Consider the following 12813-nt stretch of genomic DNA (forward strand, 5'->3'; position numbering starts at 1 on the left):
CACTTCAGCCCTTTGCAGCTTCCAAAAAGCTGCTCTCCCTCTCCCCGAATCCACCCCCTGAAACAGAGAGGACCCCAATTCCCGCCGTATGGAGTACTGAGCGAGCGCATGTCATTTCAAAGGCGACAAGTGGGAGTTGTACAGTTGTACAGTTGTACAAATATACTACAGAAAAGGAGATGCGGATAATACGGGACAGAATACTCTGTCGCGAGTTGCAACCACGAGAACCCTTCACACGTGAGATGTCCCAGGATCCAGGTAACCCCTCTGATAAATCCGTTCTTCTTTTCAACACTTGGCAGATCGTCGTTGCTTCCGCCCCCTTCTCATTCCTCGTTCATGGATGTCGCGTGCGGTCGAACCCGCAAGTTAGTCTCCCTCGCGCTAGGACAGGGGTCTGTGTCTATGGTGAAGACGAACTCCAAGTTGATATCGAGTTAATACACAGTAAGATTACGGTAAGAACAAACGAAGTGGACAAAAGTAGTTTTATCTCGTTTTTTTTTGGGGGGTATCGATGCTCTATACCTCTATGAAACTATCGAAGGCGGCAGGTTTACTGCCTGGATTTTCCGACTTGTTGTCTCTACCCAAGGTAGATATGCAGCAGCTTCATCGTCGCGGCTAGTTTGCCCCAGGCTGTTGACGTGCCTCATCACGACCAGCAGCCTCATCGCCGTCGACCAGAGGCGGCATTTCGTCATCTGTGCCTTCCTCCTCCTCATCAAAGGTTGGCTCAGCCGGCCAACCGCCAGGTATCATAGACGCCAGCAAATCAGCAAGTCGCTGCACCACGCCGGCCGAAGGGGGCTGCCCTCCTTCTCCCTCCATGAAGTCGTCGTCGCCGTCCTCCCCATCAGAGAACGCTCCTTCCCATGCGTCACCAAAGTCGCCATTACCAGCCTCACCGTCGTCGTCTTCGGGGAACGCACCCATCATCCCTCCCATTCCTGCCATAGCACCAGCTCCTGCGGCCGCGCCGGCTCCAGCTCCCCGGGCCTCGGCTCGTTGATGCTGTCTGCGAAGCATATTGAGTAGCGCTCGTTCCTGTGCGAGCATAGGTCCACTGTGCCCGCCCTCCTGCCGCCACGGCATCTGCACTCCTTGGCTCGAAAAGATGTTCTCCTCTTCCCGAGGTGGGAGCGGATCGAATGCATAGTTTGGCTCTTGGTTGAGAATTGCCCTTGGGATGCCGCTCAACAAGGCCGGGGTGTCCTCCAGCCACGTCCATCTGGCCGTACGGGTTGTTGCCGGCATATCCTCCGGGAGCGCCTGCGTCGGCTTCTTCGCAACCTTGACGGCCTCCTTGAGCAAGTCGATTGCTTGCGTGTTGTTCCAAATGTCCTTGGCCTGGTGAACATACAGCTTCGTCCAGAATTCGCGCTCGTCCGTATCGGGTTGAACTCCCCACAAAGGAGGCGGCGCTTCCAGGTTCAGCGCCTGGAAGATAGCACAGTACAGCCACGGCAAACGCTCCATGCCGGCCACTGCGGCGATCTTCGCTCCCTCAGTGTCGCCCACCTGAAGCTTGGCGAGGACCATAGTCTGTTTGATGTAGGTGTCGTCCGTCTCATCCGCCACAAATTCGCCAGTGTTGAGAAATTCGATGAGCCACTGCGCTTGGCGTGCTCGGATTGCGAGGGTGTGAATGAAGTATTTCATGCCGTAGGGATCGTTCGGGTTGAGGCTGAAGAGAAGCTTTGCCCATTCGAGGGCCGTCCTATATGTTCCCTTCCGCATGAGACTCTTGAGATACGTATATCCTGCCAACCAGAGTTCGCGATTTTCGGGACGGCGGAAGTCCAGTCGAGCCTTGCCCTGTTCCAATTTCTGTCTAAAGGCGGATGTCGTGGATCGGCCGAATGTGAAGAGCGCTCGCTCGCAGAGGTCTGCGGCCAGTGACTGATTCTGGTCCTGAATAGCCACCTTGCTTACCTGGAGCAAGGTCGAGATGTGATAGGGATACCGTATCAACAGCTGGACCATCTGCATGGGGTCACCAAGCTGAACGCAGCTGAAGAACATGATCTGAACATTGTCATAGGCCTTCTCGTGAACAAAAGCGAACTCGGTAAGACCGTCGGTGCCCTTCCTGATCTCTTTCATGACCAGGCCCACAGCAGTAGCGCGAGGCCACGTCTCCTTGCCTTGGATGAACACGTTGCGTCGCAGCGATATTTCGGGCAGCTTCTTGCGCGGGTCTCCTCGAAGCGCCGTCTCTAGATCAACTTGCTGAGTCGGACCTCTTTGTCGGCGCGCCGCTTCCTGCTCGGCTCTCTCCTCATCTTGAGCAGCCTGAATGGCATCCTTTCCGAAGAGAGCTCGCATCTCGTTGATCGCTCTCAGGTACTGGGTGTTGATCTGCAACAAGTCGTCGATGTCGCGGCTCTTTTGCGCGAGATTGTCCTCGGCAGTAGAGCTTGCATTGCGCGCCAGATTGAGCTCCTGAAGAGCCCGATCAATCTCATCTTCGTTATCACCTGCTGGTTTGGGGGGTTCGTCCTCCGCCACAGCCTTCTTGGCCTTCTTCTTCTTCTTCTTGTTCTTCTTCTTCGCAGGTTGCGGCACTACTTCAGGCTCGGGCTCAGGTTCCTCTTGCGCATCATCTGACTTCTCGTCGTCATCTTCATCGTTGTCGCCGCCGCCCAGAGCTGCAAACAAGCTCTGCCGGGGCTTGATGGGCGCGGGCTCGGGTTCCTCTTCGCTGGATTCGTCTGCGGTAGCCTGGGCTTCTTGGAGCTGTTCGAGCTCCCGCTGCTTTTGCAGCTTACGTAGCTGACGGCTCGACATTGCGCAGTGCTTCACTTGGCGTAAGCTTTTCAGGGGTAAGTTTTTGAGCTGAGGAGAATAATCGTCGTCGTGGGGGATTTTTTCGGAATTATTTGGTGACGATAGCAGAAGTCTTGTGTATGAATACTGGAGGTGGATAAGTGAAGTGCGTCACGCCGAAAACGTGTCTGACTGGTGCATGACGTTTGGCGGGGTTTGGCGGGGCAGATTTTTATATATCGATTCATCACCCATCTCCAGTACTCCGTACCGGCGATCTATCTCCGACACCATCAGGGCAAACACACCTTGGGGGTGTCAGATCCAGAATCGACAAGGTGAAAGTTTCTCTTGCAACGTGAATTGAAGCTTTTTGGCTCTAAAAGCATCCTCCATTTAAGAGTCGGACAACATATTCACATTATCATGAGTGGGTGCACTCCAAAATTGGTGGCTAGCGTGATTACATTCGATAATGGAAGACCCAAGAGTCTTTATCCACCTCGCCTGATTCTAGGTTCTACCACCAAAAGAAATAATCTTTTTCTCACACCTCCTCCAAACTTGATCACTTGGTTTCAGACTTTAAGAGCACTCATGCTCCCTGTCGAATGCCAGATAGAGGGCGTGTCTCTGCTGTCATATCGTGTTGTTCCGGGTTGTGCCCCGATCCAACGGGTAAACGAGAAGTCAATGCTTACAACCCACGCCTGATATTCCCTTTTTGTCGTCACAGCGCAATCATGAGACCGCAGCTCCCGTTGCTTGCGGCTACCACTTGCCAAACTCCTTCCGATCCCATGCGTGTCAAAATTGCAGTCCTATGATTCCTGCCCACCTGGCAAAACCAATGCAGAGGACATGCCTGCCCAGTGCTCCATCGCCAAGGGAATCCGAGAAAAATCGAGAAACGAGGAGTGATAATACATCGTATAAAGTGTTGCGTGAAAGGCATGCCTTGAGGGGGGGCGTTTTCCATTCAAAATTCGAATTACGTCCATCGAAGTCGTGAGTCCTTCGCCTGATCAGGACTCGCAGTGTCAGGAGACAGAATGCTCCACGTATCATGCGGACGTTCGCGATGCCCTGGCCTCAAGAGGAGCCTAGTTCGCGGCCGGGGACGGCGCACCTTGGCCACCACGACCACGGTAGCTGCCTCTTCCACCCCGACCACCATTGAAGCCACGGCCGCGGCCGCGGCCTCTGCCCCGGTAGCCCCTGTATGCGCCGTCGACGCTACCTTGTCCAAAGGTCTCCATGTTCTTGCGCTGCTCCTCACCGCGCCATTCGCGGCCGCCAGGCTTCTGACCGTTGTTGTCTGCCCGATCTTTAGCCTCGCTGGAGATGTTGTCGAAAAATGATCGGGTCTTGTTGTAGGCAATCGGCGGGTTTGTGCCTGGGACCTCGGGAGCAGGGATTTCGGCCGCGGGCCCATTGGTAGGGGTCTCATTCAGAGGCGATCCTGCAATCGCTTCCTTCACCAGATCGTCCTTGTTGAACTTCGCATTGGCTCCAGCGAAGTCAAAGTCCGCATCTGGGACGTCAACTTTGGCCTGGCCCTGGCCCTGACCTTGGCGCCCGCCACGACCTCGGCCCCGGCCTCCTCCTGGTTGAGTTGTTCGGGCAGCATTGACCCTCATTTCGTTGACCTTCTTAGTCAAGTTGTCCATCGCATTGCCGTTGCCCTGGGGTACAGCCGGAACTGCAACATTGCCAGCGTTCATGTTTGCCATAGCCAAAGCGACAGCGGCCTTGGCTGCCTCGGTCGCATCGCGCACAGAAGCAGCGGTGGGAGCCGCAGCAGCCTTGGGAGCAGATTGCGCAGCGTTGCCATCGTTCATGGGCACTGGGAAGGCCTTGGGCATGGAGCCAGCCAGAGGAATAACAGGCTGGACGCGGCCGACATTCTTCGGTCCCGTGGGCACAGGAAGCTCGACAGGCTTAGCAGGGCCAGCTGTGTTCAGTGATGCAGCAGTCGCCTTCACCTCCGCCACAGAAGGCTTCGAGTCGACAGGTGGTGTCGGGGCGGGTGCCTGGAACCCAGGCGGGGGTGCCGTCTTCGTTTCGCTTGGTGCGCCTTGAGGGGCGGTTGGGGTGGCGGGCTTCTGCTTGTCACCAGCAGCGCCAATCGGCACAGGCTTTCCATCTTGAGGACCGGGAGTGCCACGGTTCTCGGGAGCCTGACCAGGTACACCACCAGGGCCGTGAGGTCCGCCAGGACCTGCAGGTCCACGGGGGCCGGGAGGGTAGTTACTGTAATTGTTCCACTGTTCAGGGCCGGGAGGGAAGCCTTGGCCCGGGGGACCAGGAGGGAACCATCCTGGCGGAGGAGGGTAGGGCATGCCGCCCATCCCAGCGCCGGGAACTGGACCACCGCGGCCAGGACCGGGGGCAGGACCCCATGGGCCAGGTGGAGGGTAAAAGTTGTTCTGGAACGGAGGCTGACCGAAGCCAGGCGCGGGAGGCGGCTGATTGTTAGGTCCCTGGCCGGGACGAGGGCGAGCCTGTAATGCGCATCATAATTAGCCGTGTTTCGATACGTTGTATCACACAGTTTGAGACGAAGTGACGCTTCAATTCAGAAGGAAGGCAACGGAAAGTTTCGACATCGTGTAAGTTGCGCTTTTCCGACAAGACGATAATGATTTACATCCGCAATATTTCATCATGATAGGCGTCGAGGGAGAGGGAGTACAGAGGTGATACTTACGTTGACAATGGCAGGGTCCTCAGGCATAGCAGGAGGCTTGTTCTCCTTGATGCCTGGGTGGTCTTCGATCCTCAAGTCCTTGACATCGCTGCCACGGAAAATGATGTAGTCATAAACCTGGTCGGAAGGTGCTATCTCTTCTTCGGGTCTGTTCCTTCGACCCTCGGTTCCGAAAGAGCGAACATTCTCGAGCGAGACGGTGGACTCGTCCGAGTTGATCTCGTGAAGAACGCCGACATATCTAGAGGCGATGAGCAAGGGGACTGGGGAGCAGTGCAGAGTCCTCCAAGTCCTTACCGAATGTCGCTCTTGGAGATGAGGGAGATGCGAGATCTATATATGTGTATGTGGTCAGCAAGGATGTCGAGCGAAATTGCGCTTGAGATTGGGAGGGTCCCAGGTCTTCGTACCCTAAGAATTCTGACATCTCGGTTATGAGAGTTGCGTAAAAAGACGCAACCAAGCTTTGAATTCGCGTCTTTGGGAGAATGGAAATGAAAGAAAAGTCAAGCCGCGAACCAATACGCTCCTGGAGAAAAGTAAATACAATGCCGGGAAGAGGACGCGCAAGAGGAAGGAAGATGGGATTGGAGGTGGTTGGGGTCGTTGAGAGAAGAGGAGGAGGGAGAGCGAAGCAAGTAAGGTATTTGTGTGGAGGAAATGTTTGACGGAGAAGGGTGGAAGGACAGCAAGCAGAAAGCGAGAGGCTGAGATCCCCACTTCTCACCGCATTGGGTTGGAGCCCTCCACCTTTGCTCCTTCCTGCCCTTGCACCCCACGGTTGAACCTCGGTGAAAGGAGCTCCTGAGCCCAAAAGGTACCCACGCCTCTTAAGGTACCTTACCTTACCTTAGCACGCTTAGGTAGGTACCTTACGCAACAGGTCACCTTAATGCACCTACTTACCTTGGCAGGTGGCCCTGGCTGTTGCTCCTGCCAGGACAGAGCTTCTTATCCTTCTTTAAGGTTCTCCCAGCTCAGAGAGGGGGAGGCGATGCTATTCACAAACAAATCGGTACTGCCTTTATGGAGTACGGATAAGGTACCAAGGTATCCCTTTTTCAATCATTGGAATACGTATATTACAGCACCCTGGTCATGGATTCCATTTCAAGTAGACATGACACTTGCCATCCTAATATGTTGCAGGCTCCTTCCAGTGTCCTGGGCACATGGAAGCTATTTTACTTTTATTAATCCTACAAAGCACTTTTGAACATCAATCTGCTGCAGAAGTTTATGAGCAAAGAGCAGGCGTGCACCTTCCACGATGGACGAGAATCACTTGAAAGATGTCATGTTTGCGCTAAACCTTTGCTACCAGTTTCCCCAGAGGCGGCTTTCTTTCTCTGAATGCCCTCCCCGTATCTCTGTGCTGGTGCAATACGAAATCCAAGTTAGCCTTGGTTCGACAGCCCTAGCTACTCAAACGAAATTCCGCTGGTTTGTCAGCCCAAACTCCCGAGAAGAAGTTCGATACTCTCAATGCGTCGTACGTATTTGTCTCCTTCCAGATGTTCTGGCCACCAACAATGGCCTTACTGAAAGCCAATGTGGCATATTCAATCTATAGTCGGCACTGGCATATGCCAACTGCAAACTTTGGTCCAATGCACTAGAGCCATATAACATGTCTTCGTTCCACCTCCTCTTTCTGCCTCTCATACTGATTGACTTAGACAGCATCCCTTTCTTTGCTTGTTCAATGCTGCCTAAGCTTCGTCTTCGTCCGTGATCGTTGTCTCGTCGCCCTCTATCTCGAGGATGATTTCGTCGATGATTTCTCGAGTCCAGTCGTTAAGACTCTTCGGGTCTATGTGATAGGCCAGGTCAGCTTCAGTCGAAGTATCATTCTCAAGTGAGAAGATGCTGATTTCGTCCAAGTCAGTGGCATTTCCTTGGTGAATCAGTACGCGCTCTTCCCACGCCGCATCCCCAAGTGCCATATGGGGTTGATCCTGAACGTTGAGCTGTTTCGGAGGAGGCAGACAACTGTTGTCAAAAGCCTGGCAGCCGGCTTCCTTGTATCCCGCCAGCGTAGGCCATTCGGCACGTAGATCTTGTGGTCTTTCTGTTATACCGGGGTACTGCATGTTCCAGCATGGATCAGCTCCATACAAAGGGTGGGCAGTGGCTAAAGTCGGTTCCTGCACCAAAGTCGAACCTTTAGCCCAAGCTGATGCCCTGCTGTAAGTATGGCCAGAGCTACCGCCTTTCTGTCGCGCTCTCTTGTGCTGTTCTGCCTTTGTTTTGATGGCCTGTATCACGGCGGCATTCTGTTGTATTTTGCGTTCTTTCTTAGCTAGAACAACTTCCAAGTATTCCTCGAATGTGGTGGGGGCAGCAGGCGATCTGCTGAAACCAAGGCGTTGCATTTCGACCTGCACTTTTTGAAATGCGTCCGTCAACTCGGTCTTGGGGCTCCGCCAGACCTTAGACTGGCAGTGGCTAGGTACGGCCTGAGGAGCGGCCTGAGGAGGGATCTGAGGGGGCACTGCAGGAATCTTCGCTCCTCGTCTTCTATCGGCTGCAAGGCCGGTCGGTGCGTTCGGAGGAGGACGAGTGTGAAAGATGCGACTGTGATAGACTGGGATATGATGCAGTTGGATCTGCTGTATTCGGTCTGCTGCCGGAGCTGTGGGCGTGCCGGGGGGTATGTCGTTCTTGGATGGATGGATGTGGTGGTCTTTGCAATTTTCGACGCCGTCAAAAGCAGAACTTGATGTCTCTGTTGAGTGTTGACTTGCGCCTGAGGAGGCTGTAGGAGAAGACGGAACGTTGATGACCTTGAGCTGGACTTTCCGACTGCGTCGTCGTCGTCGTCGTGAGGAAAGTGTCTCTCGGTTGGAGGGCATCATGGTCATGTTCGCATTCGTGGAGTTCTTTACCAGTCCCAGGTGGAAAGGGCGTCCCGGAATAAACTCCGGAGTAGCTCCCAGACTAGCCAATTTCGACATTCTGAGTGGTTCTGGGAAGACAGTCTGTTTGTCGGCGATTGGGCGAGAGCGATGCTGCTATGCTATTGAAAGGGTATTTATTGCCGGTATGTGCATAACGAATGGAAGAGGTGCTTTTCCCACATTCGGAGAATGGCATTCATCTAATCGTGCTCGTAAGTGATGCAGTGTTGGATCGACAATATTGCGTAAATGGTTGGAAGGGTGGTGAAAGTGACTGAATGCCCACTCTATTGAGCTGAGATGGATCACTCGAACCACGGGGATTGGTAACGGATGGTGAAGGGACAAGGTAGAAGGAGAGGTAAAGGGCAAGGGGTCGAAGATGAGTGTAAGGTAAAGGAAGGCAAGATTCGTGGATCGGAGTAGTGGGAGGTGTGAGGCATGGTGTGTGTGCACCTTGACTGACGGAAGGTAGGCAGGCGCACTTTTCGTATCGACCAGACGGACCAGGCGATCGGAGATGATCTCTTATAATTGGATTCACCTTGAACAGTTGTTTTAATGCTACGAGATGCAATCACAACAGTCACAGGCACGACGTGCAAAGCCTCGCTGGAAACTCCGAACCCAAGGACCTTCCTTTTTAGGGAATTACCTGTCTACTGAGGATCACATTTTCTTCTTGCAACTGGATACAAAGGGCACTGAATATTTATTTTATTGGAGTCCTCGACGGAACTTTCCTGATAGAGAGTGAAGTTGCCAGAAAAAAGACGAGGAGACAAGCTAAAACAAAGCCAACGGCAACTTTAAACACTGCGGTGTAGCGTGCGCAACATTCAGCTGGGTCATCATTGCATTAGATTTCCAAGAGAAAGGGGTCTGTTCTGCAGACTTGGCCGCCAGGATCCCATGGTAAAGCAAAACCAAGGTCGAGCGAGATTGCCCTTAACAGTCCGCCCAGGCTCGAGGGCCACAACTTCAGAGTCCGTACAACGAGCCATACCGAGAAACACCCAAAAGAAACATCGTTGAGGAAACACTGGAGGTCTCGGAGACAAGATGTTCCATTCAAATTTGAAAATCTGCAGCGCAAGAGGGCACGGGAAAGCAAGCAAGGTGTCACTCCAACTACATCGTTGGTTTATGCCTTCTCGAGAACCCTGAAGGGACTGTAGGAGGCTTTGACATGATTGTCAACCCCAACAATCGTTGGAAATATGCGGAATAGAGCATCAACCCGTAGACTAATCTTCATACACACGCATCAGATCTTAGTGTATTCAAGCCATGTACGCCAATGAGGGCCTTATAGACGATGGGCCGGTTATCATCATGGGCGGCCAGGACCAGATGATGTTAGTTACTCGTGCTGTGTAGAGGGATGCGCCCGACCTCCATGCATACAGGAGCATTATGCACCTAAAAGGTACATACCGAAATGTGTCAATGCATCAGAACCCCACACATCCCGAGGCACGTCGAGCAACCGTGCAGTAGCTTCTCAACAACTGCTCCAAAACCTAGCACCGTTGAAGCCCTTCTTCCAAGCTTCCCAGACACAAAAGTGCGCTTCGAATTTCCCAGCGACGACCCCTCGTCTAACTCAGGATAATCAGAAGCCATGGCAGCCAAAATCACGCTCAAGCTGAGCAATCGCTGTGAGTAGTTTCTTGCAAGGCGCACTTGGTGTGTAATACACTGGGAAAATTACTTACACGTGTGTCCACAGCACCGAAGCAACCGATCAAGAAGCTCCCCGAGTCTATCGAGGTTCCCGCCGATGCCACGGTGGAGGATGTCAAGCACTTCATTGCCCGCCAGGCTGGGTTCAGCGACTTCAACCGCGTCGGCCTTTTCGACCCCTCGACCCAAAAGACTCTGAAGAACCGCAAGGCACAGATTAGCAGCGAGGAGGCTGTCATCTCTGCTGGCCAGGTCTTGGTCAAGGATCTCGGTATGTTGCGGTTTAGCACCCAACCCCAGACATGATGGCTTTCCAGGAAAGGACATGGACGTAACATCGAGACTGACACACCATTTCGCGCAGGTCCCCAATTGGCATGGAGCACCGTCTTCGTGATCGAGTACCTCGGACCCATCCTCATCCACATCGCCGTCGTCGGCCTGCGCCCCTACATCTACTCGGGCCCCGGCGCCAAGAAGGCCCTCTCGCCGACCCAGCTCCTCACCCTCGCCATGTTCCTCGGCCACTTCCTCAAGCGCGAGTACGAAACTCTCTTCGTCCACAAGTTCTCCGCCAACACCATGCCCCTCCGCAACATCTTTAAGAACTCCTTCTTCTACTGGGCATTTGCCGGCCTCCTCAGCGCCTGGCACGTCTACTCGCCCACCTCGCCCACCGCCCTCGCTCGCAACGACGCCGTCGACGTTATCGGCACAATCATCTTCCTCTTTGGCGAGGCCTCCAACGCCATTGTCCACCTCAACCTCGCCAGCCTGCGCTCCCAAGGCGGCACCGAGCGCCAGATCCCCCGCGGCTACGGCTTCTCCCTCGTCACCTGCCCCAACTACATGTTTGAGATCCTCTCGTGGATCGGCGTCATCATTACCAGCCGCAGCTGGGCCGTTGCCGTCTTCATCATCATCGGCGCCGCCCAGATGGCCCAGTGGGCCAAGGGCAAGGAGCGCGCGTACCGCAAGGAGTTCCCCGAGACGTACAAGAAGAAGAAGTTTGTTCTGTTGCCTGGCCTCTTCTAAATTACGGGACGTTTTGTATCCAATGGCAGTAACTTGGCCGCGCTAGCCATGGTTTGCGCTGTTGACCACTTTCACAAAAGAAATCATGGCGAATGGGGATGGTTGATATGTATTAAAAGGTACCTAGCGGTATTTAGTACGGAAAGGCGTAAAAAAATAGGAGGGTAAAATTTTCCAAAGCATCAACCTTCGTTGTTCGTATTCCAGCCCGTTTCGTGAATATGTCATGATGGTCGTTCAGTCATGAAGAAAAGGTATCATCGCGTCTGTCCATCACCGCCAAGAAAAGCTATCACAATGTCGAAATCGACGTCGTCTCGGACCCCTTTGCACGGCCATCCGTCCCAGTACTCGACTCGGCCTCAGTCAAACTCTGACTCTCGGAACAATCTTCGTGCCCACCATCAATCTCCATATCAAGATGCCCATCGTGATGCCGCTCCTTCATCTTCCCCTTACCATCCCCCTCCTTCTTCACATCACCACCACGCGCATCCTCTCCCATCCTCACATCCCCATCCCCATCCCCAACCTCACTGCCGCTCCAGCTCCCACTCCCGCTCCAACTCCCCCCGTCACAGCTCTCACACTCACACCCGCTCCCACAGCTACTGCCCCCTTCCCGAACAAGCCGTAACGTCTCCTCCAGCACCAAAAAATCCCGCTCCAGCACCTCGGCCCAATTCTGCACATTCCCCAGCTCTTTGACTCTCCGCGCCGCGTCACCCGAGAACTTGGCCAGCTTATCATTCTCTTTGCGCAGCGCCTCAGTCGCCCGCACGACGTCGCGCTCCTGCTTATCGAGCGCCGCCGCGTTGGCGTGCAGCATCCGCGCGCGGGTCTGTAGTTCCCCGTCGAGCATGTTGCCGATGGAGGCTACGACGGCGGCGCGCGCTTCGGAGATGTGGTGTTGTTGGTCTGCGGAGGGGAGGGTCTGGTGGAGGGGTTGTTGGGGTGGTGAGACTGATGCCGCCGAGGAGGCGGGGGCTGGTGGTGCATGTTGAGCGGTGCCGAGGAAGTTGTGTTGATGACGGGCTTGCGGGGCCGCGGAGGCGGAGACGGAGGTGTTTGAGGACTGGGAGTGCTCTGCGCGGGACGCGCTGGACATGCTGGGGTGTTGCGATGTTGAGGTCGTCGATGAAGATGGTGCCGGCGGAGGCTGCGGCGGCGGCGCATTCCTCCCCGACAAGGATGACGATAGCGAGGCGAACATGACGGCGGCGTGTTTGAATCCTCCAGTATACGGTATGCGGTGTACGCGCGAGTAAACGCCCACACACACGGCACTGCCTAATTCGGGGTAAGAATATGGAAGAATACCTCGTAGGCTTCCAGTTCCGCAGTGTGGAGATGAGGAAGCTCTTCTCAGGATCGTGAGCTAGGCAAGCAAGAGGAGATTATGCGGATGGCGGGGGAGAAAGGCAATGTAGGTAATCTGCACAACCTTGGATAGAGACTCTTGCGCGATCTACGAGACACTAGAGGAATCACCGGTCCTGCCTCGATCAGGTAAGTCGTGGTGACGGCGAATCAGAGCAGGTGACGGGATCGGCTGATAGCTCCCCGCATGAGATGGCGGGGTAGTGGGGCCGGTTGGTCCCGGAGGATCCAAATACAAACTCCACGACATCTCATCCTCTAATAACTTGATAGCGAGAAAGTCTCCCTCCAGACTCTGAGCCAACATACCAACCAAATTGAGTCTACGCG

General features: G+C 54.4%; 5 protein-coding genes across 5 annotated transcripts; 1 reads left to right on the forward strand and 4 right to left on the reverse strand.

The window, feature by feature from the left end:
- Positions 1 to 627: 627 nt before the first annotated feature.
- On the reverse strand, positions 628 to 2793 carry BDP55DRAFT_558378 (transcriptional repressor TCF25-domain-containing protein; the record flags this gene model as incomplete). Its single annotated transcript, XM_060569797.1, has 1 exon — positions 628 to 2793. One exon carries the CDS (start codon positions 2791 to 2793, stop codon positions 628 to 630), a length of 2166 nt encoding a protein of 721 aa, XP_060426425.1.
- An 887-nt stretch (positions 2794 to 3680) lies between these two features.
- BDP55DRAFT_250035 (Scd6-like Sm domain-containing protein) lies at positions 3681 to 6166 on the reverse strand. The gene is made up of 4 exons (XM_060566270.1): positions 5893 to 6166; positions 5780 to 5815; positions 5483 to 5723; positions 3681 to 5276 (listed from the first exon to the last, which is right to left on the reverse strand). Exons 1-4 carry the CDS (start codon positions 5907 to 5909, stop codon positions 3876 to 3878), a joined length of 1695 nt encoding a protein of 564 aa, XP_060426426.1. The 5' UTR covers positions 5910 to 6166; the 3' UTR covers positions 3681 to 3875.
- A 780-nt stretch (positions 6167 to 6946) lies between these two features.
- On the reverse strand, positions 6947 to 8725 carry BDP55DRAFT_250050 (uncharacterized protein). The gene has a single exon (XM_060566271.1). It carries the CDS (start codon positions 8437 to 8439, stop codon positions 7195 to 7197), a length of 1245 nt encoding a protein of 414 aa, XP_060426427.1. The 5' UTR covers positions 8440 to 8725; the 3' UTR covers positions 6947 to 7194.
- A 1152-nt stretch (positions 8726 to 9877) lies between these two features.
- BDP55DRAFT_673093 (3-oxo-5-alpha-steroid 4-dehydrogenase) lies at positions 9878 to 11286 on the forward strand. Its single transcript, XM_060575571.1, has 3 exons — positions 9878 to 10043; positions 10115 to 10339; positions 10433 to 11286. Exons 1-3 carry the CDS (start codon positions 10007 to 10009, stop codon positions 11101 to 11103), a joined length of 933 nt encoding a protein of 310 aa, XP_060426428.1. The 5' UTR covers positions 9878 to 10006; the 3' UTR covers positions 11104 to 11286.
- Positions 11287 to 12726, reverse strand: BDP55DRAFT_673096 (uncharacterized protein). Its single transcript, XM_060575572.1, has one exon. It carries the CDS (start codon positions 12314 to 12316, stop codon positions 11396 to 11398), a length of 921 nt encoding a protein of 306 aa, XP_060426429.1. The 5' UTR covers positions 12317 to 12726; the 3' UTR covers positions 11287 to 11395.
- Between the last annotated feature and the right edge of the window lie 87 nt (positions 12727 to 12813).

This window comes from Colletotrichum godetiae, assembly GCF_030913485.1.
Source record: "Colletotrichum godetiae strain CBS 193.32 chromosome Unknown BDP55scaffold_38, whole genome shotgun sequence".
Taxonomy (NCBI): domain Eukaryota; kingdom Fungi; phylum Ascomycota; class Sordariomycetes; order Glomerellales; family Glomerellaceae; genus Colletotrichum; species Colletotrichum godetiae.

Coding starts and splice junctions, on each gene's coding strand:
- BDP55DRAFT_673093 (XM_060575571.1), top strand. CDS start 10,007: ATGGCAGCCAAAATCACGCTCAAGCTGAGCAATCGCT. Junction 10,044..10,114: donor GCTCAAGCTGAGCAATCGCT/GTGAGTAGTTTC, acceptor GTGTGTCCACAG/CACCGAAGCAACCGATCAAG. Junction 10,340..10,432: donor GGTCTTGGTCAAGGATCTCG/GTATGTTGCGGT, acceptor CATTTCGCGCAG/GTCCCCAATTGGCATGGAGC.
- BDP55DRAFT_250035 (XM_060566270.1), bottom strand. Junction 5,724..5,779: donor ATCTCCAAGAGCGACATTCG/GTAAGGACTTGG, acceptor CATCGCCTCTAG/ATATGTCGGCGTTCTTCACG. Junction 5,277..5,482: donor AGGACCCTGCCATTGTCAAC/GTAAGTATCACC, acceptor TGCGCATTACAG/GCTCGCCCTCGTCCCGGCCA.
- BDP55DRAFT_250050 (XM_060566271.1), bottom strand. CDS start 8,439: ATGTCGAAATTGGCTAGTCTGGGAGCTACTCCGGAGTTTATTCCGGGA.
- BDP55DRAFT_673096 (XM_060575572.1), bottom strand. CDS start 12,316: ATGTTCGCCTCGCTATCGTCATCCTTGTCGGGGAGGAATGCGCCGCCG.